Below are 25,061 nucleotides of genomic sequence, written 5' to 3'. Positions count from 1 at the left end.
TCTTCCATTCACTGGATTAAGAGCATTAGAACCCGGGTCCCCTCCTCTTGCTTTTCCTTCCGTGTCCTGCTTGCACGAACAGTTGCAGCTGGTTGCTTTGTAGTCCTGATGTAAATGGAGAATGCCCCTCTGCACCTTGTTCTTCCCTGGTGCCAGGCCCCGGGGAACCCTGGAGGGAGGGCTGTGCTGATTTCGCCCCACCAGATAGTCTAGGTCCAATGTTGCATTTTACGATCCTCCGAAGGGTTTTACAGCTCTGCTATCAGGGTTATTTTTATGTATATATGTGTTTGTATATTTCCAGCAGGGGACAACCGCCTGCCAGCAAGGAGGTGGAAGATGCAGCCGGCTTGGGGGCTAGTTGTCCTTCTTTTCTCCAGTCTTCCCACCTTGGGGGGAGCCTGGAATTCAACCCAAACTTCTCTGGCGGTGGTAGCTGGGCCTCTCACCAACAACTTGATGAAGGGCTTGCTCCGGCGTGCGGGCCAGGCGGACCTCGGCCCCACCGCGATCGACTTGGGTGCCCAGGTGTGCCGCCAACCCCTCTCTGCTCTCTTGCCGGGTTACTTTGCCAGCCTGCACGCCCGTGGGGTAACCCACTACAAGGTCCTCCTGCCATGGGCACTCCTGCTCCCGGAAGGCAGCTCCGAGAAGCCCGAGAAGAGCCTGGTGTGGTGCTATAGGAAACTGCTCCAGGCACTGAGGGTGGCCCACCTCCAGCCCCTGGCTGTCCTTCACCACGGGGCCTTCCCTGGGCACGGGGCCTGGAGGGGCCGCCATGGGGCTCAACTCTTTGCCAACTATGCTGCCTTCGCCTTCCGCTCCTTTGGGGACCTGGTCGGAGTTTGGCTCACCTTCAGCGACTTGGCTGGGGAGTTGGGGGAGTCCCAACCTGCACAACTCTGGGCTGCCACCTGGGCCCACAGAAAAGTGTACGAGCTCTACCACAAGGAGTTCAGTTCCCAAGGTGAGGAGTGAAAGGCAGGATGCTGCTGGTGGTGCCTGGGGGCCCCGGTAGGGTCCTGGGCAGTTGGGGACTGGCCCTTGGTAGGGTCAGCAGCAGCAACGTAACTGGGGACAAGCCCTAGTAGGGTTCTGGATAGCTGTGGACCAGCCCTGGTAGGTTTCGGTGCTGAGGGTTTTGGGGAAAAGCCATTGAGCCCCCGGCTATAATCATAATAGTAGCAATAATGGCATTTGTTAAGTGCTTACTATGTGCACAGCACTGTTCTAAATGCTGGGGAGGATACAAGGTGATCAGGTTGTTCCACGTGGGGCTCACAGTCTTGGTCCCCATTTTACAGATGAGGTAACTGAGGCATAGGGAAGTTGCCCAGAGTCTCACAGGTGACAATTGGCGGAGCCGGGACTTGAACCCATGACCTCTGACTCCAAGCCTGTGCTCTTTACCCCATGGTTGTTCTTCAGCTCCACAAGTTCTTGCTTGGGGTGGAATGAAGTGGGGAGCTGCCCTCCTCCATCTGTTTGGGGGCTGGGGGCTGAACTGGATTGTCAGCATCACTGGGTTGTGATTACTAGTGGAAACCGCCTATGGTTCTTGTGACTGCAGTCAATTGTATTTATTGAGCACTGCGCTAAGCATTTGGGAAAGGACAATGTAGCATAGTTGGTAGATACATTCCCTGCCCACAATGAGGTTACAATTGAGAGGGGTAGATAGATATGAATATAAATAAATAAATTATGGATACTTACATAAGTGCCAAAGGACTCCATTTTCAAAATAAGCGGATGGATGCCAGAGTATGCCCAAGATGGCAGTTCTGCCGGGCCGTGCACCAGGGTGGATTAGAAGGTGCTGTTTTCCATGGGGTAGGTCCTGAGGCCCGCCCAGCCCCCAGGGGGTTGGAGGGAGGACCCAAGCCACCATGAAGTTTGAGCGGCTGGTGGCACTGACAGCCGGCGAGCCCCAACAGGGACCAGAGGGGCTTGGGCAGCAGCAGATCAAAGGATGGGCAGTCTGCCAGGCCACTCACACCCCTCACCCCAAGCCTGGCCTGTGGCTGAGAGGTGGATGGCCCTGCCTGAGGTTCCAGGGGATCAGCAGCAGTAAGCTGGGGGAGTGGCCCACAGTGGGCACTAGAGTGGCCACATGGGAGGGACTGGCACTCAAGCCTCAGGACCTTGTGCCAACCACCAGTCCCTGCTCAGGACCTGCCTATGGGTGGGCACTAGAGTGGCCACATGGGAGGGACTGGCACTCAAGCCTCAGGACCTTGTGCCAACCACCAGTCCCTGCTCAGGGCCTGCCTGTGGGTGGGTGAGTCTGTCCAACCTCTGGGGAATCCAGACTGGGGTCTGGTGGCCACCCTATCCACCTCTGCCTAGGCTTTATTGGAAGTGGTGTGCAACCCAGAGGCTGACCCAGATCCATATGCAGTTTGATACAATATTAGGTAAGGCTAGTTGAAGCGTACAAAGACTTGCAGGACAGGTTACAGTCGTATTTTTGACAATATTTTGAAATCTGAGGTTTCTGGCCAGCCCTGGGCATGGACTCTGCTCTCTGGCTTGGTGGTTTTGGCCCTGGGAGGTGGTTTGGATCAGGCCCCGAACTCCAGCAACCTTGGGCCTGGTGGGCTCCAAAGTAAGGCCTTACCCGCTCTCCCTGCCCCCTGGCTCCTTGCCACCCCTGCCTGGCCTCCAGCGCTATCCATCCATCCCCGCACCTGCATGATCAGTGCTTTGTTCCTGCGTGTGTCCAAGGAGGCTCGTGCAGAAGATGACTGAGCACATGCCAGGCCAGACCCCGGGCCTGTGCCTAAAGAGACACCCCTTTGGTTTCTGGGCCTTTCTCCCATTCATGCTCACTCCCATCTGGGCCTGGTGTGGAGACAACATGCATCTCGCGAGTGACTTCTTACACCTTCCACCTCACCCGGGCATGCCTGCCCGCTCTTCTGTCCGTCTCCAGCTGCTGGCCAACCCGCCCTCCTCCTCCTCCCTACCGGTCTCCCCTCCATCCCCTAGCCCAGGAACGTGGGTCCCCTTTCCCCTACAACCCGTGCGGGGCAGGGTGCAGTTGCGCTTTTGCTGCCACCCCACATTGTGGCTCTGTCGTGGTTCTGTCAGCCCGAGACAGAGCTGGTGGGTGTGGCTGGGACCTGTGTGTCTTCCCGGGCCACCAGGAGGAAGGCTGAAGACCTGTCAGCAACCCTGGTGGGCCCTCACTTGCAGGGAGGCAGTTGCTGGGGGTGTCAGGCCCAGCCTTGCACGGGCCAGAGCCCCCACGCCACCAACCCATCAGGCTGCTGTGAGCAATGTTTGGTGGGGAGAGAACCAGGTCACTGGGTCCTCAGGGCCACAGATGTGAGACAAGCAGGGAGTAGTCCAGGCAACCTATTAGCCCACGAGGGGCCAGGATAGCAGGAGGGGCCAATGGTCTCACTGCTGTGAAGTGCAAAGGTGATTGCATTGGGATCAATCATTAAGCCAGCAAGGAAAATTCCCTGTTAATAATTAGGGGGTTTGTTAAAAGCGCTTGCTGGGTGCTAAAAGCTGGGTGCTAAAAGCTGGAGCAGATGCCAGGTAATCTGATAGGACACTGTCCCTGGTCCACAAGGGGTTGACGGTCTAAGAGGGAGGAGGAGCAGAGGTCAGAGGGTCTGTGGCTCTGCCACTTGCCTGCTGTTTGACTGGGCAAGTCACTTCACTTTCTCTCTGCCTCAGTTTCCTCATCTGTTAAAATGGGGCTGAAATACCTGCTCTCTCCTACTTAGACTGTGAGCCCCATCAAAGACCTGGTTATGTTGTATAGGCTAGGGAAGCAGCATATGGTGGGAGGCAGAAGGTCATGGGTTCTAATCCCAGCTTTGCCACCTGTCTGCTGAATGGCCATGGGCAAGTCACTTGACTTGTCTGGACCTCAGTTACCTCATCTGTAAAATGGGGATTAAGACTGTGAGCCCTCTGCGGCACAAGGACCATGACCAACCTGATTTGCATGTAACCACCCCAGCGCTTAGTCGAGTGCCTGGCACATAGTAAGCACTTAAATGCCATAATTGTGATTATTAAGTAAGCACTGAATAAATATTATTGTTATTATTATCCCCATTTTACAGATAAACTGAGGCCCAAAGGTTAAGTGACTTGCCTGAAGTCCCACAGCAAGTCAGTGGCAGAGCTGGGAGAAAGCACGGGCTCTACTAGACCTGAGTTGTCTCCCCTAGGCCTGGCTCCTTGGCCAGAGACTGGCCTCCTGGAAACGTGGAGTTCTGGCCAGGTGGGTGGAGGTTGGGTTTTGTTCTTTCCTTTCTGCAGGGTGTCAAGATGGGCTGCCTTCCTTTTCCATGAGAATTTGGAGTTTGGGCCTGGAGGGCACCTCGGGCATGAATGCCAACTAGCAGTTCGATGTATCTGCAAGACACCATATTTCTCTCTCTCCCTTTCTCTCTCCCCTTCTCCCCTCCCTCCCTCTCCTCAAAGCTCCTCTTCCCTATTTGCCCTGTTCTCTATCCCCTTTTCCTTTCCCCTCCAACATTTTCTCCTTTATTTGCTCTCCTCTCTGTGTCTCCCTTCCCTCACTCCAGTCCCCCTTAGTGCTGCCCCACCCATGACCTGTCTTGACCTATGACCCCTTGTTCCCCTCTCCTGGCAGTTCCTGAGCCCCTCCGCTCCAGCCCACCCAGGCCACCTACTTCTGAAAGTGGCCAGATGGGGGGAAAAAGGACTTGCAACCCTTGCCCAACTCTCCCCCCCAGACAGTGTGGTCATCAGCCTGGGTATGTGACCTCTTGCCCCTTGATATACCACTGCCCTTTTACAAGGAAATCCAGGGCTCCTAGTGCTTGGTGTCTTCAAGGAAGTGCCCATGTTGGTGTGTATGTCTGGCAGTTGTGGGAGAGAGGGAAGGTTCTGTGGGGGCAGGGGAGGTCTGTGTGTGTTTGTGTGGAGATGGGTTGTGAGGGTTCTGCGTGTGTTAGTGTGGAAGCTGGAGAGGTAGTTGTAGGTTTGTGTAGAAGTGGGGGATGTCTGTGTGTGTTCATAGGGTGGGGGTCGGTGTGTGTGTGTGTGTTTGAATGAATGCTGAGGAGGGGGGGTGTGCTTGTTTGGAGGAGACCTCTGTGTGTGCTTGTGTGGAGGTGGGTTGTGAGGGGATATGTGTGTGTGTCTGTCTGTGCATAGGCCTGAGAGGTCTGTCCTCTAGACTATAAGCTTGTCATATTGTACTCTCCCAAGCGGTTAATACGGTGCTCTGAATATAGTAATCACTAAATAAAGATGATTGATTGGGTGGAGGGTAGGGAAAGGGATGGGAGATGAGGGCAGGGAAGCGGCATGGCCTACTGGATAGAGTGCGAGCCTGGGAATCAGAAGGTCTTTGGGTTCTAATCCGGGTTCACCACTTGTCTGTTGTGTGGCCATGGGAAATTCACTTCATTTCTCTGGGCCTCAGTTCCCTCATCTGTAAAATGGGGATTGAGACTGTGAGCCCTATGTGGGACAGGGACTGTCCAACACGATTTGCTTTTATCCACCCCATCGCTTAGTACAGTGCCTGGCACATAATAAGAGCTTAACAAATGCCATAATTATTTATTATTATTATTATTATCATTAATTTCCCTAGCACCTGTGTAAGAGCCACTACTCGGCTTCTTGCCTGCAGTTGGCTAGAGGTGAGAACGAGCCATGGGAAATGTGAGAGAGAGAGAGAGAGAGAGTATGTGTGCACATGCGCACAGGTCTATATGAACCTGGTCAAACAGATCAAGACTTTTGCCTTTTGGTTTATTTTCAGGCGGGAAACTGTCTGTGGGGCTCAGAATCGAAGATCTCCCTGGACACCAGTCAGGATCCTCCCAGACTGCTCTTATTCTCAAGGTGATAATCCTCTGCTTCCAACCGCTGTCGGGCAGCTGGGATGCTCCGCCTGCGTTGGCTATTTCCAGGCAATCGCAGGTGGATAGTTTCAGTCAGGCAGTTGCAGGTGGACAGTCGCAAGCTGACCGTGGCCGGTGGACAGGGAGTCGCAGGCAACCAGACACACGGTAGCTTGGTTCCCCGACAGTTTTGAACTCCTGTTTGGTTCGGCCTAGCTAGGCGAGACTGAACCCAAGCAAAGTTTTCCAGTTGTAGAGCTAGAGCATCCTTCGGGCTTAGAGATGACGTTACCCAGAGCCACGTGTGGAGCCCAAGGAGCAGAGGCAGGCCCCCTGCCCATAGAGAACAGCAGAGGGCAAAGGGGCCTCCTGTTGTTTCCACTTTTGTCTGTTTTCTAATTAGGTCAGCTTTTGCCACGCCACCCAGCAGGAGCATTTGGAGAGGGGCAGATCAAGGCAGGCTGTTGTGTGTATTCAGGGTTCCCTCTCAACATGGGTTATTTCTGGGTGGATTCTCCCTTTTGCTTCATTTGAGATACCAAAAATTCCCTTTGCCCACAGGTCAGACCTGCACCCGTGGGGGCTCCGGCAACCCTTGAGCCTTGGCCGCAAAGTGCATTCAGCTGGAGCAGGGGCTCTGGGAGAGTTTGCAGGGGTCCCCAGCCCTGCCTCTCCAAGTCATCTCAGAATGGGACCCAGGCCACTTGGGAGGCTCCCAGTAGAGTTGGGTCACTCCAGGCCCCCCATCCCCACCCCCACCCCCGGGCTACACCAGCTGCTCAGGGCCAGGGAGTGTCTGTGTCAGAGCAGTTAGTGGGCCAGCCCCCACCCCCACCCCAGAACCCATCCAGGTTCAGGTTCGATTCAGGGGGAAGTTTGAGTCTGATCTAGCCTGATCTGGGGTTTTCGGATCCCTTGAGCCTCAGTTTCCCCATCTGTGAAATGGGCTTGGCGCGATGATCCTTTCCTTCCTCCTGCTGGGACTGAATTAATTCAAGGGGCAGCCCAATTAATGATAATACTAATAATAATGATAATAACTGTGGTACTTGTATGAGAAGCAATGTGGCTCAGTGGAAAGATCCCGGGCTTTGGAGTCAGAGGTCATGGGTTCAAATCCCGGCTCCGCCACTTGTCAGCTGTGAGACTTTGGGCAGGTCACTTAACTCCTCTGTGCCTCAGTTCCCTCACCTGTAAAATGGGGATGAAGACTGTGAGTCCCCCGTGGGACATCCTGATCACCTTGTAACCTCCCAAGCGCTTAGAACAGTGCTTTGCATATAGTAAGCGCTTAATAAATGCTGTCATTATTATTATTATTATTATTATTATTATTATTATTCAGTTGGGCCGAGTGAGGCCTGTCAGTCCCCCATCCTTGGAGATCCAGGGCACTCACTCAAGGGGCGTCTGTGTCCTCCCCACACCTACTCTCCTGATCAAGGCAGAGGTCTCAAGACCTGGGCAAGGAGGGCTCTCCTCCTTCAACTCCTCTCCCTCTCTCCCCCTCCTTCCCTTCTGTCCCCCCTCGTTCCCTCCCTCACTCCTCCCCTCCTTGCTACAAGCCTCCGGTGCTTGGTCTTCCTTCACTAAGAGAACAGCCATAGTCTGACCCTCTTGCCAACCCAGCATTTTACTTTCCCAAGCACTTGGAACAGTGCTCTGCATACAGCAAACACTCATTAAATACCATTGATTGATTTAAATCCATTGATCAGAACCTAGCAGATTCTCTAAGTTAGGGGGATGGGAAGAGGGAGGAAGTGGGGAAGAGGAACAGGCAAGTTCACCCATGCAAGTCCTTTCTGAATGTCTCAGCCCCCCTCCCCTTCCCTGGCCTCCCAGAATATCCACCCCCCCCCCCCCCGCCCTTTTTTCTCTCTCTTTTTCTTAGTGACTGCTTATCTCAAGTACATCTACCCTGATAGCCTGTTTCCTTGTTTCCAGGATTCAGTGGATTTCCTCTCTCTCAACCTGCAGTATGACTGCCAGAGAGAAGTGGGCGCATCCCGGGTGCTGCCAGAATTACAGGTAGCCGGAGCCCTTTCGAGCGCCTGCCCGCTGTCCTCCTGCCCACCCTTTCATCTGTCCACCTTCTGGCAGCCCCACTCGGGTCTCATGGGGGACTCCCGGGTTTCTCGTTTTCCAGGCAATTGTTCCTGAAATGGAAGTTTTCATCTTCAGCTTAAAGTTCCATGGTTGTGGCTCCAGGAGGGAGAAGCCCCTCCAGCCTCTGTTGGCCATGTTGTTTGAAGGTGAGAACTGTACTAAGCACTTGGAAGAATACAATATAATGATATAATAGTAGACATGTTCCCTGCGCACAAGGAGCTTATAGTCAAGAAGGAGGAAGCTGACATTAAGATAAATAAAGAAATTACGGATATGTATATAAGTGCTGTGGGGCTGGGAGGGGGGATGAATTAAGGGATCAAGTGAGGATGATGCAGAAGGGAGTGGAAGGAAAGGAAAAGAGGGATTAGTCAGAGAAGGCCTCTTGGAGGAGATGTGCCTTCAATAAGGCTTTGAAGTGGTGGGGGGAGAGTAATTTTCGAACATAAAGATGGAGGGCGTTCCAGGCCAGAGGCAGGACGTGGACAAGGGGTGGCATTGAGATAGATGAGATTGAGGTACAGTGAGAAAGAGTAGAGTGTGCCGGCTAGGTTGTAATAGGAGAGTAGTGAGGTGAGGTATGGGGGAGAAGGGTGATTGAGTGCTTGAAAGCTGATGGTAAGTAGTTTCTGTTTGATGTGGAGGTGGATGGGTAACCACTGGAGGTTCTTGAGAGCGGGGAAACATTTCTGTAGAAAAATGACTTGGGAAGCATAGTGAAGTATGGGCTCTGGGCATGTTACTCCCCTCCTCAAAAATCTCCAGTGGCTACCAATCAATCTGCGCATCAGGCAGAAACTCCTCACCCTGGGCTTCAAGGCTGTCCATCATCTCGCCCCCTCCTACCTCACCTCCCTTCTCTCCTTCTCCAGCCCAGCCCACACCCTCCGCTCCTCTGCCTCTAATCTCCTCACTGTGCCTCGTTCTCGCCTGTCCCGCCGTCGACCCCCGGCCCACGTCCTCCCCCTGGCCTGGAATACCCTCCCTCCGTACATCCGCCAAGCTAGCTCTCTTCCTCCCTTCAAAGCCCTACTGAGAGCTCACCTCCTCCAGGAGGCCTTCCCAGACTGACTCCCCTCCTTCCTCTCCCCCTCGTCCCCCTCCCCCTCCCCCCTGCCTTACCTCCTTCCCCTCCCAACACCTGTATATATGTATATATGTTTGTACATATTTATTACTCTATGTATTTTACTTGTACATATTTACTATTCTATTTTATTTTGTTAATGTTTTATTTTGTTGTCTGTCTCCCCTTTCTAGACTGTGAGCCCGCTGTTGGGTAGGGACCGTCTCTATATGTTGCCAGCTTGTACTTCCCAAGCGCTTAGTACAGTGCTCTGCACACAGTAAGCACTCAATAAATATGATAGAATGAATGAATGAATGACCGGAATGGGGAGAGTCAGGGAGGTCAGCAAGGAGGCTGAGGCAATAATCAAGGTGGGATAGGATACATGCTTGGATTAATATGGTAGCAGTTTGGTTGGAGAGGATTGGGCAGATTATAGCCAAATAGGCCAGGTGCACTCTCTGTCCTGTTCAGGGGATGGATGTGGTGCACTCTCTTCTGTCTGAGTGTTTTCCCTGCAATTGAGAATTCAGTTCCATTTTATTCTCGGTTCACCAGTTGCCATTTTGATTGTCTGAAATGAAGCCACTTCAGCTATCTCTGCTCCAGCCCCCGCCCCCCCCCACACTTTGCTCCTCCCATCCTCTCATCCCCTTTCACTCCCCACTATTCTCCCTCCCTCCCTCCTTCCTCCTCATTTATTCAGTTATTTAATCAATCAAACAATCACCGGTATTTACTGAGCACCTATGGACTATTCAGCAGCAATACACATACCCTTGCCAATGAGAAGCTTCAAGTCTAATGGCTGCTTGTGATCCCTCCGGTGGTCTCTGCTGCCATCCCTGCTTGCCTAGCGACTGGGAAGGGGAAGAAGAGGGGGTGACGGGACTGAGCCCGACAGTTTTGGTGCCACAGCTCTTGGTGTATTTACCTTTCCTCCTTCTCTTCCTCCTCTTCCTCCTCCTCTCACCTTGCAGCCCTGGACACAGACAGAGCGCGGACCATTGGCTACGACATGAATGAGTTCCTGGAGTGTTGGCCGGAGAGCCGGGAAGGGTAGGCTGGTCTGGAGCTCCCTAATGCCGTGCGGTGCCCCCCTGCCCCCTGCCGAAAGCTGGTTTGGGACTGAGCGTGGCCCACCGAGGGGCAGTTGGTCTCTCTAAGGCCCTTTCTGGGCTGCTGGGTGATGGGTGTGGACTGGGTCCTACTGGGATCTGCTCATCAGTGAGGTACGGAGAGACAGAGCGGGTCCCAGTCCTGGTCCTGATCTCAATCCCGGCTCTGCCTCTGCTCTCCCTGTGTCCTTGGATCGGTCTTTCTTACCCTCTCTGGGCCTCCAAGGCCCAGCCTGGAAAAGCGTTTTAGTTTCTTTCTGTCTCCCTCCTTTTCTCCTTTCTCCCCTCCAATAAGCCTCAAACCAGATGAGGCTCACCTAATGATGGGTCAGTGAACCAGAGCTAGCAGCCTGGGCTCCCCCTGCCCCTCCTAGCCCCCCTCCACCCTCCCCACTTTTTTTCCCCATAGAGCCTATCAATAAATCAATGGTATTTATTGAGTCCTTACTGTGTGCAGAGTACTGTACTGCTGCTGACTGCTTCAGACAGTCAAGCACTCAGTACAGTGCTCTGCAGTTAGTAAGCGCTGAATAAATACAATTGATTGATTGTTATAACAGATTTGGTAAATATATTCCTTGTCCACGAGGCGCTTACAGTTCCTGGAGCCTGGTCAGGGTGTCCTGTTCTCCCCATCTTTGAGGCAGAGCAGGGAAGCAGGGGGCAGGGGAGGGAGGCCAGCCTGCTCTTGTCCACTAGTACCTGGTTAGGCTGTCGCTGACTGGGTCAGCATCATTGCTCCGCTGGGGGCTTGGGTGAGTGCAGCAGGGTTAATAATAATGATGGCATTTATTAAGCGCTTACTATGTGCAAAGCACTGTTCTAAGTGCTGGGGAGGTTACAGTGTGATCAAGTTGTCCCACGGGGGGCTCACAGTCTTAATCCCCATTTTACAGATGAGGGAACTGAGGCACAGAGAAGTTAAGTGACTTGCCCAAAGGCACACAGCTGACAATTGGCGGAGCTGGGATTTGAACCCCTGACCTCTGACTCCAAAGCCCGTGCTCTTTCCACTGAGCCACGCTGCTTCCCATCTGGCTCTCTTCAGGTTGGAGGTCACATGACCAAGTGGGAAAAGCAAGCGGTGGGAAGTCAGGAGACCGGTTCCTAGTTCCAGCTCCACCATGGACCTCCTGGGTGACCTTGGAGAAGTCATTTAGGCTCTCTGGTCCTCAGCTTCCTCCTCTGTAAGATGGGGATGCAATCTCTGCTCTCTCTCCCCATTAGTTATACTGTGAGTTCCACACGGGGCAGGCACTGTGACCGATCTGACTGCTTTACATCTCCCCACAGCGCTCAGTGCAATGCTTGGCCCACAGTAGGCATGAAGTAAACACCAACATTGTTATCGTTTGCAGCTCTCTGGATGGCAACTGGTCTGCTGATGCTAAGCAGAGAGAGGAGTGGGCGCCATCTGTCCCTTCCTCCTATCGGCAAGTGTGGGAAATGTTTGCCAACCAGTCCGGTGACGAGAGAGACACCTTTCTCCAGGGCGAGTTCCCCCCGGACTTCCTCTGGGGTGTGGCCACGGGTCCCTTTAGTGTGGAGGGTGTGGGGGCTGAGGACGGCAAGGGCGAGACCCTCTGGAACCGTTCCTCATGTGGGGGCTGCAGCCCTGATGCCGCCACCCCAGATGTGGCCAAAGACAGCCAGCACGAGGCGGAGCTGGACGTGGCTCTGCTGCAGGAGCTGGGCGCCCAGGTGTACAAGTTCTCCATCTCCTGGGCAAGAGTCTTTCCCCGCGGAGACAAGAGCCACCTGAACCACCAGGGCGTGGACTACTACGACCAGCTGATCGACCGCCTGCTGGAAGCAGACATTGAGCCCTTGGTGACCCTGCACCACCGGGACCTCCCACGGGCCCTGCAGGACCAGGGTGGCTGGCGGAACGAGAGCATCGTGGACGCCTTTGTTGACTATGCGGACTTTTGCTTCTCCGCCTTTGGGGAGCGGGTGAAGCTGTGGGTGACCTTTCACGAGCCCTGGGTGGTCAGCCATGCCAGCTATGGCACGGGGCAGCATGCACCGGGAACCTCTGACCCGGGGCGAGCCCAATTTGAGGTACCCACCTGCCTACCCAATCCGCTCGGTAGAATGTTATTGCCCGGGGCTGCTGGGGCCTTCTGGTCCATTCTACCCTGCCTCCTCCCTTGGGGCTGCTTTCTCCTCTTCTCTGCCTGGGGTCTGGAGAACTGGAGTTGTGGGGACCCTGGGGCCATGGGTCGGACCAATCCACATAGGGGAAACCCATCCGAGCAGGGCTTGTCTCAGACAGAAGGGTGGAGAGAGGGAGAGGAGGCAGAATTTAGTCCATCTGCCAGAGAGCCATCTCATCCTGTCCCTTGTCCTGGACTCTTTGGGCCTGGGTTTTCCTGCTACTGCCCAGTCCTTTTCCGGCCAACTGTGGCCGGTGTTGGAGCGCTCTCAGTCCCCAGGAAAAGTCTCTGTTAGGGCCCACTGGCCCAAGGCTGAACCCTGACCCCTTCCCTCAGGTCTCCTGGATGGATCCTGGGGCTTACTCCTCAACCTAGAGGTCTTTGATTTGTCTTATCCATTGTTTCCCTCAAACATGCCTCCCCTGTTCCTACACCTGCCATCCTGCACTGGCCCTCCAACCTGCCGGCTAAGAGCTTGCTGTGGGGGGCTACCTTGTCTTTGATACCTGCTAGAGTGCCAGCAGACGGGCAGCAGCGCCACTCAGCCTCGTTTGTTTCCGGCCATCTACCTGCACTGGTTTGTGTGGTCAGGGCCCGGGCCAAGCCTGGAGGTTGAGAGAACAGAGGTGTGTCTTGACTGGGAGGGGCAACTAAAGTCTCCCCTTTCTCTCATCCTTCCACCCCACTCCCCCTTCTACCCTCCTCCCCACCCCAAGGTGGCCCACAGGATCCTGAGGGCTCACGCTGGGGCCTGGCACCGCTACAACAGCCAGCACCGCCCCAGGCAGAGAGGGCAGGTGGGCATCGTGCTGAAGTCCGACTGGGTTGAGCCCCTCTCCCCCACGGAGCCAGAGGATGTGGAGGCCGCCGAGCGCTACCTGCACTTCACACTGGGGCTCTTGGCCCACCCTCTGTTTGTGGATGGCGACTACCCTGCAGCTCTGCCAGCCTGTCTCCGGCAGCACGCGCAGCGCTGCCCCGACTCACCCATGCAGCTCCCTCCTCGGTCTGAGGAGGAGAAGCTGCTGCTGCACGGTGCGGCCGACTTCCTCGGCCTCTCCCACTCCACAACCCTGCAGGTTGGCGCAGTCCGGGATGGAGCCTGTGGCCTTGACCCTGCCGGCCTTGGGGGCTTCTCAAAGCCCATGGACCCCGCGTGTCCCCGGACCATGGAGCCCTGGATCCGGGCTGCGCCTTTGGGGCTGAGGCAGCTACTGCGGTTTGTGTCACGGGAATACACACAGGGGACCGTCCCCCTCTACCTGGTCAGCAACGGCGTGCCCTCGGAGGACCGACTCGAAGCCCCGGAGAGAGTGGACGGCCTCCGGCGGTACCTCAACGAGGCCCTGAAAGGTACGGGGTTGTGCGAGGTGGGAGGGGCCGTGGGGACTTTGGAGGCCACCAGGGCTGGGGTAAGCAGGGCCACAGGACCTGTCTGGCACCAGGTTTGGGCCAAAAGATGCAAGTGAAGAAAGGAGAGAAGGCGCGGGGGGCAGTACTTTCACCTTTAGAGTCAGAACATTTTTGGATACTTGCTTACAAAATGAAAACTTAAGGGGGAGCCTAGGGGAGAGTCTCTGCTCCCCTGCCATCCCACTCCCCACTTCCAATGGGTCAAATCTCCACTTCCCCCGTCTCTTTGCAGCAATCAAGCTAGACGCAGTGTATCTTTGCTCCTACATTGTGCAGCCCCTTGAGGACAGCTGCGAGGGCCCGCCTGGTTTGAGCACGAGGTTCGGGCGGCACCGCGAGGACTTTGCTGATGGCAGCAGGCCTGGGACACCTCGAGTGTCCACTTATTCCTTCTCCAATGTCGTTGCTCAGAATGACTTCCCCCCTGCAGACAGAAAGGGTCCACCCACCGCCCAGCGGCCCCCTCTCCAACCGCCGGCCCTCAAGTTGCCGACTTTGCCGGCCTCAGCAGTGCCTTCCAAAGCCAAGGTTGTCTGGGAACGGTTTTCCAGACAGACAGAGTTTGAGCGAGACCAGTTCCATCACGGGACTTTTCCCGAGGGATTCCTGTGGGGCACATCCACCTCCGCCTACCAGGTAGAGGGGGCCTGGGCGGCGGATGGCAAGGGCCCCAGCATCTGGGACACCTTCACACACACGCCGGGAAATGTGCACAACGACGACACAGGCGACGTGGCCTGCGACAGCTACCACAAGGTGGACGAGGACCTGTTGATGCTGAGGACGCTGAAGGTCAAGGCCTACCGCTTTTCTCTGTCCTGGCCTCGCATCTTCCCCTCGGGCCGCAACAGCTCGGTGAACGACGCCGGCGTCGCTTACTACAACCGACTCATCGATGGCCTGCAGACCAGCGGCATCACGCCCTTGGTCACGCTGCACCACTGGGATCTGCCCCAGGCTCTGCAGGACCTCGGCGGCTGGGAGAACCCGCTTGTCTCCGAGCTGTTCGACAGCTTCGCCGACTTCTGTTTCCGGAACTTCGGTGATCGGGTGCGCTTCTGGATGACATTCAACGAGCCCATGGTCCCAGCTTGGATCGGCCACGGGCTGGGGCTCTTCCCCCCGAATGTCCAGGACCCGGGCGAGGCACCCTACCGGGTGGCCCACGCCCTAATCAAGGCCCACGCCCGGGTCTACCACACGTACGACACCAAGTACCGTGCCCAGCAGAAAGGGCTGGTCTCGCTGAGCCTCAATGTGGACTGGGCAGAACCTCGCTCGCCTGACTCGCGCAGGGATGTGGCGGCGGCCGATCGGGCCCTGCAGTTCAGCCTGGGCTGGTTTGCCCATCCCATCTTCAAGAACGGGGACTACCCAGATGCCATGAAGTGGGCCGTGGGGAACCGGAGCCAATTGCAGGGCCACGCCGTCTCCCGCCTGCCAAGCTTCACAGAGGACGAGAAGCGCTACGTACGTGGCACGGCCGACGTGTTCTGTGTCAACACCTACACCTCCAAGATTGTCCGGCACCGGACGCCCCGGCTGACCCCCCCATCCTACGCCGATGACCAGGAGGGAGCCACCGAGATGAATCCAACCTGGCCGCCCTCGGCTCTCGAGGAACACCGGGCGGTGCCCTGGGGCCTCCGGCGGCTGCTGAACTGGATCAAGGAGGAGTACGGCAACCCACCACTCTACGTCACTGAGAACGGGGTGGGGCTGGAGGACGCCGGCCTGGAGGACATCTCCAGGCTGTACTACTACAAAACATACATCAACGAAGCCCTGAAAGGTGATGGGACTGGCTCAGGGGAGGGGGAGTCGGGAGGGAGATGATGATGGTCGGGCAGCAGTTGGAGCGGGCTTCGTTCCCCAAGCGACCAGTCTCTGGGCACCCACCCCATTGTGCCCCATGGTGTGTGGATTTTGACCGGTGGTGGGGCGTGGAGGAACAAAGGAAGGAGAAGTTTCCAGGGGAAGCCCTAGAGGGGATTCTTCAGAAAAGAAGCCTGTGTGCTCAGCAGAGTTCACCCCTGGGGCCAGAGCACAGGAGTGCTTCATAGATCCTGCCTGAGGTCAGACAACCCCCCCCCCGCCCCCAGCCCCCGGACCCTGCAGCTGGATGGCAGACAGAGAGTCCCAGACCATGGTGGGTGGTGGCAGTCAGTCATGGTCAGCCCTGGCCGAGACCCAAGAGGGAAGTAGAGAAGGGGTTCCCCAACCTGCAGTGGGCCATCCTTGTTCCTGGCTGAAGGTGGGGGCCGGGATGAAAACATAGTGAGTCCCGGGGGGTGGCGGGGGGGACTGAGGCAGCCCACTGAGCAGCTGACCGTGAGCAGTGAGAGCTTCGATTGTGTCGGGAAGTCTCGTTAGGCCGGTCAGCGCTGTGTCATCCCAGTTGGACAGTCCGGGCTCCAAAAGGTATTTCCTTCTGGCTGGAACTATCCAGTCTTGTCATTTCCACTGAGCGGGCTAGCCAGGTCTCTGCGTCCTGCTGGACAGGAGACATAACACCAGAGAGTCCGACTGCCCGACACTTGGGTGTGCGATGGCTGGTGGGGCTTTCTTCAGTTCTGAGGCACACCAGGAGGGCCCAGAAGGGTTTGGATAGACCCCTCAGTTGAGCAGCCTGGACTGGCTCACTGGGGGAGAGTCAGAGAGGGTGAAGGGAGAATCGGGTATGTTGGATGGTCCCTGCGGGTCACTGGGGGAGGCTCAGGGAAGTTGGATGGTGAAGGCCCATGACAGCAGTCATCATACTGCTAACAAAAGACTGTCACACACTACTCCTGGTTGGCTACATGGTCCGTCTAGCTCAGGACTGTGTCAGACAGGTGTGTAAAGGAAATGGGGTTTTTGTCCTCCTTGTGCCCTTTCAGAGAAAGAGTCCTGGGCTCCACGGAAGGGGCATGGGCATGGAGGGGACCCTGTGGAGGTCATTGTGGTCCCCGGGATCTACCCAAGGGCTTGTCGGGTCTTCTGACCCCACCTGTGGAGTGTATGGTACTGTGTGTCCACAGCTTCTAGGCTGGATGGCGTGGACCTGCGTGGCTATGTGGCCTGGTCCCTGATGGACAACTTTGAATGGGTGAATGGCTACCGGCCGAAGTTCGGGCTGTTTGCAGTCAACTTCACGGACCCAGCTCGGCCTCGGACCCCCAGGATCTCCGCCTCCTTCTACACCAACCTCATCGATGACAACGGCTTCCCGCTGGCCAGCGAGGATGAATTTCGCTATGGGCAGTTTCGTCCAGACTTTGCCTGGAGTGCCGCATCTGCCGCGTACCAGGTGGATAGAGGGCACGGACGGGGGAGTCGGGCATCTTTGGGGTCAGTGGTCTGGCCGAAATTGCTGCCTCCTGGCTCTGCCTCCTTCCTAGCTCAGAGTGCAGCCAGTTTGGCACTGTCCGCGATGTGGGCAGCTGTGAGGAGGGGCATTTCAGGGTTTTGTCCCCCTGGTCCCCGCTCTGTTGCCTCTGCAGCCATTTGGCCAGGCAGTGCTGGGGCTGCAGGAGCAGAAGTCTTTTTTGCAAGCAGGGCCCTCGTGGATGGGGTCTATTGTGGGGTGTGAGGTTTGGGAGAGAGCCCACTGCTACCTCCCTCAGTTCCCAAGACCCGTGGGCTTGGACCCATGACTGCAGCCCAGCTAATCAGATGGCCCCTCCCTGCTCGCGGCTTTGTGTCCCCACTCAAATGAGGAGTGGGCCGCACCTGCTGAGCGATGCCAGAGGGGGCTGGGTGACGACGGAACGCTTGCTCCCGACCTCCTCTTGAAAGCGGGTCTGTCACCCACCAGGTCGAAGGAGCCTGGAGGGAGGACGGCAAAGGCCTCAGCATCTGGGACAAATTCTCCCACACGCCACTGAGGGTGGCCAACGACGATGTGGGGGATGTTGCCTGCGACAGCTACCACCAGATCGAGGCCGATGTGGCTGCCCTCCGAAACCTGGCCGTGTCCCACTACCGCTTCTCTGTGTCCTGGCCCCGTGTCCTCCCCGATGGGACAACTGAGCATGTCAATGAGGCAGGGCTGAGCTATTACATCCGGCTTATTGATGCCCTCCTGGCTGCCCACATTTCCCCACAGGTACAGTGGTGCTCGCGTGTGCGTGCAAACGAAAACACACACACACACTCTCTCTCCCTCTCACTCTCTCTCCTCCACCTGCTCCCCACTGCCCACACCATCCCACAGCCAGGGGTGTTAGCTGGTCCCTGCTGGGTCACTGGGAGAGAGTCAGGAATGGAGAGGGGAGAATTAGGGTATGGGGCACTCCCTGCCGCTAGGTCACTGAGGGGTGGTCTGACACTAGCCATGAGGGTGGATATCCAGAAGGACAATCGGCAAAGGATTCCTCCCATGAATTTCGGTACCCCTGTCAGAGACAGTCCTGAGCTGAGCGAACTAGGGGGACTTATCAGGGCTGCTGCTTACCGGCAGATGCATTATGAACGTTACATTTTTGCAGAAATTTGAATTTCTCTCCCTGAATATTTTTATTTAATTTGGAGGCTTTCCTTGTGCGTGATTTGTGCCGAAAGGTGGCACCTTCTCTTCCTCCCCTCCACTTCTCCTCCTTCCCCCTTTCCCTTGGACTTTCCTTCCCTCCTTTCCCCTCCGTTTCTGCTCTCCTCCCATCTCCCCAACCCCCCTCCACTTCTCCCCACTTTCTCCCCGTCTTTCGTTCCCCTCCCATCTCCTCCTCTCTCTTGCCCCCTCTATTTCCCAGCACACTGGACGGCCGAGCCCTTGACCAGGCCTTCTCTACAGGGATCCCCCCAAGGGCGTGGGGGCAGGGGTGACTGGGCCACTGCCATCCGAAAGAGATGGGCCAGGCCAGGTCCCCGAGGACCTTCTCCATTTTTCTGCAGGTGACCATCTACCACTGGGACCTGCCGCAGGCCCTGCAGGACGTGGGCGGCTGGGAGAACGACACCATCGTGTCACGTTTCCGGGACTACGCCGATGTCCTCTTCCAGCGCCTGGGGGACAAGGTGAAGTTCTGGATCACCCTCAACGAGCCCTACGTCATCGCCAACCTGGGCCACGGCTACGGCACGGCCGCCCCAGGTAAGACTGATCCTGGGACCTGGGCGGCTTTCGTGGGACACGCCAGGGAAACTCAGACCCAGAGATGGCTGATGGCTGGCTCGAGATCACCCAGCAAGCCCGGGATGGAGCCAAGGTCAGATCCCAGGGCTCCAAAACCCCGGAGGCCAGATCTGGACCCTCCAGCGGGAGTCAGGGATGCGCTAGGGAAAGGGGATGTGGGAGTGCCCTCACACAGGGATCTGTTTGGGGTCTTAGACCAGGCAGTTAAGCTCATTTTCCTAGGCTCCCACGGTGGTAGGGCTACAAAGGGTCCACTGGCCGGTTCCATGAATTAGTCCAGTAGCTCCCCGAAGTCTGATGGCTCCCAACTGTGCCTGGGCAATGGGCTCGGTGGCCTGGTTAGAACCTTGCCTTTGGGTCTCATTTGCTGCGTGTGAGTGTGTGTATATGAATGAGTAAATGTGCATGGGTGTGTGCAACATATTCCCTGTGCAGGCATCTCTTCCAGGCCCGGCACCGCTCCCTATGTGGTGGGCCACAACCTGCTCCGGGCTCACGCTGAGGCCTGGCACCTGTACAATGATGTGTACCGGGCCCGGCAGGGCGGCCAAATCTCCATCACCATCAGTAGTGACTGGGCGGAGCCTCGCAACCCTGCCAACCGGCGTGATGTCGAGGCTGCCGGGAGATACATGCAGGTTGGTGCCCACCCCCTAGGAGAGGACCGTCCCAGGAGCCCCGTTTTCAAAGGGGTGGGCTTGGGTCACTGGCTAAGTTTGCGGGCAGAGCCACGGGGGAATCGGGCATGGACAGATCTGTACTGGGCAAAAGGCAGCGCTTTGTACTGGGCTTGGGCCACTGCCCCCACTCCTACTGTCCCCATCCTCCAAGCAGCAGGGCCGGACCCTTGATGCCCGGGACAGCCCATGCCCTTCCAGAGGTCGGTAAGGGCACGTCCAAAGCCCAAGGCAGCCACTCTTGGCTTTTCTTGAGAATCAGCATGGTGTAGCGGATAGAGCGTGTGCCTGGGAGTCAGAAGGACCTGGGTTCTAATCCTGCCTCGGCCACTTGTCTGCTGCCTGACCTTGGGCAAGTCACTTCACTTTCCTGGGCCTCAGTTACCTCATCTGTAAAAAGGAGGATCGAGACCGTGAGCCCACGTGGGACGGGGACTGCGCCCAACCTGATAATCTTGTATCTACCCCGGTGCTTAGAACAGTGCTTGGCACATAGTAAGCGCTTAACAAATATTATTAGTCTCACCTGCCTCAGGTTCCAGATGTGGGGCAGAGGGTAAGTGAGGGGCAGGACCCTCACTGGGGTCAGGGGCACCATTCACTCCGTACCTGGTTCTCTCTCCCATCTAGAGGTGCCCGCCCCATGGGGCAATGGCCCCCATTGAGAAGCAGCGTGGCTCAGTGGAAAGAGCCCGGGCTTTGGAGTCAGAGGTCATGGGTTCAAATCCCAGCTATACCAAATGCCAGCTGTGTGACTTTGGGCAAGTCACTTAACTTCTCTGGGCCTCAGTTACCTCATCTGTGAAATGGGGATTAAGACTGTGAGCCCCATGTGGGACAACCTGATCAACTTGCAACCTCCCCAGCGCTTAGAACAGTGCTTTGCACATAGTAAGTGCTTAATAAATGCCATCATCATTATTATTATTATAACTTGCTCTTGCAGCTGTGATGCTTTCAGAGTTATCATCAGTCAGGGCTGAAAAGTCTCCAAATGGAGGCTATGAGGTCTGTGAAGCTGCTCCCTCCCAGTCTCCACCCCCTCTACAACCCTTGCCCCACTTGTGTGTCCATGCACCTCTGGTCCTGTCCCCACTGACTCTCCAGGCCCTTTGCTCTGCTCAGTCAATCGAAGGAGCTTATTGAACGCTTACTTGGGGCAGTACACTGTGGCTCAGTGGAAAGAGCACGGGCTTGGGAGTCAGAGGTCATGTGTTCGAATCCCGCTCCGCCACTTGTCAGCTGTGTGAACTTGGGCAGTCCACTTAAATTCTCTGTGTCTCAGTTACCTCATCTGTAAAATGGGGATTAAGACTGAGAGCCCCAAGGACAACCTGATCACCTTGTATCCCCCCCAGCGCTTAGAACAGTGCTTTGCACATAGTAAGCGCTTAACAAATACCACCATACAGTAAATAGATATGATCCCTGCTCTCAAAGAGCCTGAAATCTGGTGGGGTGGAGAGAGACCCTAAATTAATTTACAGATAAGAGGGAGGAGGAGGAGGAGGAGACATAGGCATGAGTTTGTGCTGTGGGAACAGAGTATAAGGCCTGGAGAAAGTCCTAGAGGAGGCAGTGAGGGCACTGGTGGCTCAGGAGACACAGAAATGCTGAAGTGGTAGTTGAGGGGTAAACGGGTGGGGGAGATTTGGAAGTGAGTTTCTGCCTAATGCAGAGAGGAATGGGCAATCCATTGGGGGTTTGGGGAATGGAGGAGGCCTGCAGAAAATCATGATTTTTAGAAAAATGGTCCCAGCAGCCTCAGAATCAAGAACAGATTGGGGGCAGAAGGATCATGATGGCTGCTGTCCCCATCCCCCCCATCCAATCGTTTCCCCCCGCTCCACCCCTTCCCCGGCCCTACCCCTCCTCCCACCCGTTCCTCTGGACTCCCTGCTCCGCTCGTCCCACCCTTGACTCCCTACACCAGTTCTACGGCGGCTGGTTCGCTCACCCCATTTTCAAAAACGGAGACTACAACGAGGTGATGAAAACACGAATCCGGGAGAGAAGCCTGGCAGCCGGACTCAGCAAATCACGGTGAGACCCCAGCCGGGGCCGCCCCGAGGGCCAGAGATTGCCTGGCCCCGCGGGGCTGCGGGGGGGTGCGATGTTGGGGGGCGGGAAGGGCAGGTCCCGCACCGACAGTGAGAACACGTGCCCAGACGGGGAAGGCAGGGACCCTTCGCTGGCTAAACCATGACGGTCCGGTGACAGGCTGAGATGGCCCTGGGCCCAGGGGAGCAGGTGGGGGCCAAGATGGCCCCTGGGCCACGGGGCAGCGGGTGATGGCAGAAGCTGGGGCCTGGCCCGCCATTCACTGGGAGCAGAAGGCAGGTTTATCTCTGTGGGAGGGAGTCCCACTCTGCATGTCCACAGCCTCCCGGAGTTCACCGAGAGCGAAAAGAAAAGAATCAATGGCACTTTTGACTTCTTTGGTTTGAACCACTACACCACCATCCTGGCCTCTGACCTGAACCTTCCCGTCTGGATGAGCGCCTACGACGGGGACAGGTGAGCCAGCCAGAGGGCATCGACTGCCCTGCTGAGCCTGAAATTAGCCAGGAACACCAGCTGGGCCAATAAGGGTTTGGCTTCTCCTATCAATCAATCGTATTTATTGAGCGCTTACTATGTGCACAGCACTGTACTAAGCGCTTGGGAAGTACAAGTTGGCAACATATAGAGACAGTCCCTACCCAACAGTGGGCTTAGTGCCCAAGGTCACTGCGAGGCGGGCCAGGAGAGAGTCAGAAGTGGTGGGTGGCCTTTCCGGGGTCACTGAGGGGAGAGCCAGGGAGACACACTGGGAGCCCAGGACAGCAGCATCCTGGACTTGGGGGCTGTTGTGGACCGGAGTCATTCTGAGTTGGAGGGACTCAAACATAGCTGCCCAACAGCAGGGGCCAGAGAAATTGTGGGGGAGGGTTTGGGGGGTGGGGGGCATCTGTTGTCCCCCCAGCTCACCTCCCCCGGGACCAGGAGGGTCAGACAGTCATGGAGTACGGGCCTGGGACTCAGAAGGTCATGGGTTCTAATCTCAGCTCCGCCACCTGTCTGCTGGGTGACTTTGGGCAAGCTACTTCACTTCTCTGTGCCTGTTACCTCATCTGTAAAATGCGGATTGAGACCGTTAGCCCCACAGGACACAGGGACTGTGTCTAACCCAGTTTGCTTATCTCTGCCTCCCCAGTGCTTAGTACAGTGCCTGTCACATAGTAAAGGCTCAACAAATACCATAATTATTCCATATGCTGCTTCCTGTGGTCAGAGGTCGGATGGAGATGGTTAATAATTGTGGCATTTGTTAAGCACTTACCATGTGCCTGGCACTATTGTAAGCACTGGGGCAGATACGAGGTAGTCGGGTTGGACACAGTCCCCGTCCCACATGGGGCTCACAGTCTTAGTCCCCATTATATAGATGAGGTAACTGAGGCCCGGAGAAGTTAAGTCACTTGCCCAGGGTCACACAGCAGACACGTGGTGAAGTTGGGAGTAGAACCCATGTCCTCTGCCTCACAAGCCCATGCTCATATGATTGGGCTCCTGGTACTAGCCAGGGCATAACTCCCTTCTGCTTGAAGCTGAGAGAAGGGAGTGGAAAGGAGAAGGTCAGGTCAAACGACTTCCGTGGCCGACGGCCCCGGCTCTCCCTACCTCCTTCCCTCCTTTTCCCCAGGGGCGTCGCCTCGACGACGGACCGCTCGTGGCTGGACTCCGGCTCCTTCTGGCTGAAGGTGACTCCGTTCGGCTTCCGCAAGATCCTCAACTGGGTCAAAGAGGAGTATGGAAACCCCCCGATCTACATCACCGAGAACGGAGTCTCCGAGCAGGGGGACAAGGGGCTCCAGGACCCCTGGCGCAGCCACTATCTGCGCAGCTACCTCAATGAGGCGCTCAAAGGTCGGTCCGCCACCCCCGTCTGTCTCTAGGGTTCAGACAGGCCGGGGTAGAGTCGTGTGTCCGGGGAGAGGAGTGGGCCGGGCCCTGGCGTCCCCCGCTCCCGCTGCCCCAGGGACGGGCCGGGTCCCCCCAGGGTTGACGCCGGGATGCCGGTCCCCGGGTGGCTGGGTCTGGTTTTGGTTCCCGCCGACTGAAGGGCCTTGTGGCTGTCGGGCAGCGACGCAGGATGGTGTCGATCTGCGCGGCTACACGGTCTGGAGCGTGATGGACAACTTTGAATGGGCCAGGGGCTTCTCGGAGAGATTCGGCTTGCACTGGGTCAACTTCTCCGACCCCTCCCTGCCCCGGATCCCCAAGGACTCGGTGCGTGTCTATTCGACCATCGTCCGCTGCAACGGCTTCCCCGACCCGACCGGCGGCCCGCACCCCTGCCTCCCACCCGGTCCTGACGGTGAGTTGCTGCTGGGGCTGAAGGGGAGGGCGCCCGGGGATGCCCATCTCAGGCACCCCTCCACCACACCCGTTCCCAGCCATTAATGGAGATGGAAGAGCTGAGCTTTTGAAAACACTGCCCTTCCTTTTCCTTTTCCAGGGAGTCCCGCCCCCTCGGCCAGTCCCACCCCCTCTGCCCCTGCAGAGAGGGTACAGTTTTTGAGGCTGGCGATTGACGTTGCCAGCGCGAGCACAGCTTTGTACGTGCTGTTCAGCCTGGCGGTTGGGGGGGGCCGTGGGGCTTGTGTTTTTGACCTACAAATACTGCCGTGCTGCTCGCCGCCACACTCCACTTTCCAGTCTCCAGGAGCTGGGTAAGATGTGACATGGTCCCCCCGCCCCTCCCCAACCAAGGAGGAGCTGCCCGCGGATGCTCCCCCAGAACCTGGACTGCCTCTCCCCGGCCACGGTCCCCGCCTCTGTTCCGTACAAACTTGCCCATGGCCCAGGCCCTTGAGGAACTGCCCCCTTCTTCCTAGCAGGGAAGCGCAAAGGAAGCAGATTCCCAGCTCCCTGGAGAGAGGAGATAATTAAGCCATGCAGGTTTTAGTGGGGTGAGGTCTCTCACTGGGAAATTTGTGTGCACGTCTGAGTGGATAAACTTCCTGCCCCTTGGCTCCCTGCAGTGCCCCCGGCCATCGCCCTTCACCATAATCAGCTTAAAGCCCAGGACAAGTTTAGATGCGGAAATCACAGGCTTGACGTTTCCGGCTGTCTTATCTGCCCTCTTGAGTGAGCATTAAACTGACCTAAGGCAAAATCCTCTGGCTGTTGTGTCATGTTGGTTCTTCCCCTTCCCACCGCCGAGAACTGGCTGAAATGGAAGCAGGACGCTGATTCTGCCCTGACTCCCCAGATCCTGCAGCTACAGCAGGAGATGGGAGCGAGGACCGGCTCAGGCCCATTCGAGCGCAAGTGGCCCAGGCGGACGACCCATCCGTGTTTACAATAACTCAAACAGCCCCGGTCACAGGAACGTTCCTGGCCCGTGTTCTGGATTCAGCAAACCTCCAAGCTCACTCCAGACGGGAGTGAACTGTCCCAGTTGGTGGGGAGGCCCTAAAGAGTCAAGGTAACAAACAGCACGGGGGCGGTTGTGCGCGCCTGGGCCAGGGGAAACCTTCAGCCTTTCGGGCTCCTTCCAAGCCTTGGTGCC

General features: G+C 56.7%; 1 protein-coding gene across 1 annotated transcript; it reads left to right on the top strand.

Moving 5' to 3' along the window:
• The first annotated feature begins 459 nt into the window (after positions 1 to 459).
• On the top strand, positions 460 to 24,697 carry LCT (lactase). Its single transcript, XM_038750883.1, has 17 exons — positions 460 to 967; positions 5,765 to 5,806; positions 7,759 to 7,877; positions 7,996 to 8,101; positions 10,008 to 10,086; positions 11,504 to 12,206; positions 13,018 to 13,654; positions 13,947 to 15,506; positions 16,735 to 17,003; positions 17,511 to 17,801; positions 18,587 to 18,785; positions 19,263 to 19,465; positions 21,438 to 21,547; positions 21,887 to 22,021; positions 23,190 to 23,413; positions 23,631 to 23,864; positions 24,006 to 24,697. Exons 1-17 carry the CDS (start codon positions 460 to 462, stop codon positions 24,221 to 24,223), a joined length of 5,637 nt encoding a protein of 1,878 aa, XP_038606811.1. The 3' UTR covers positions 24,224 to 24,697.
• Positions 24,698 to 25,061: the final 364 nt, after the last annotated feature.

The sequence above is a fragment of the Tachyglossus aculeatus genome, chromosome 9, assembly GCF_015852505.1.
Source record: "Tachyglossus aculeatus isolate mTacAcu1 chromosome 9, mTacAcu1.pri, whole genome shotgun sequence".
Classification (NCBI taxonomy): Eukaryota; Metazoa; Chordata; class Mammalia; order Monotremata; family Tachyglossidae; genus Tachyglossus; species Tachyglossus aculeatus.
This window is presented reverse-complemented; position numbering and strand designations above follow the sequence as displayed.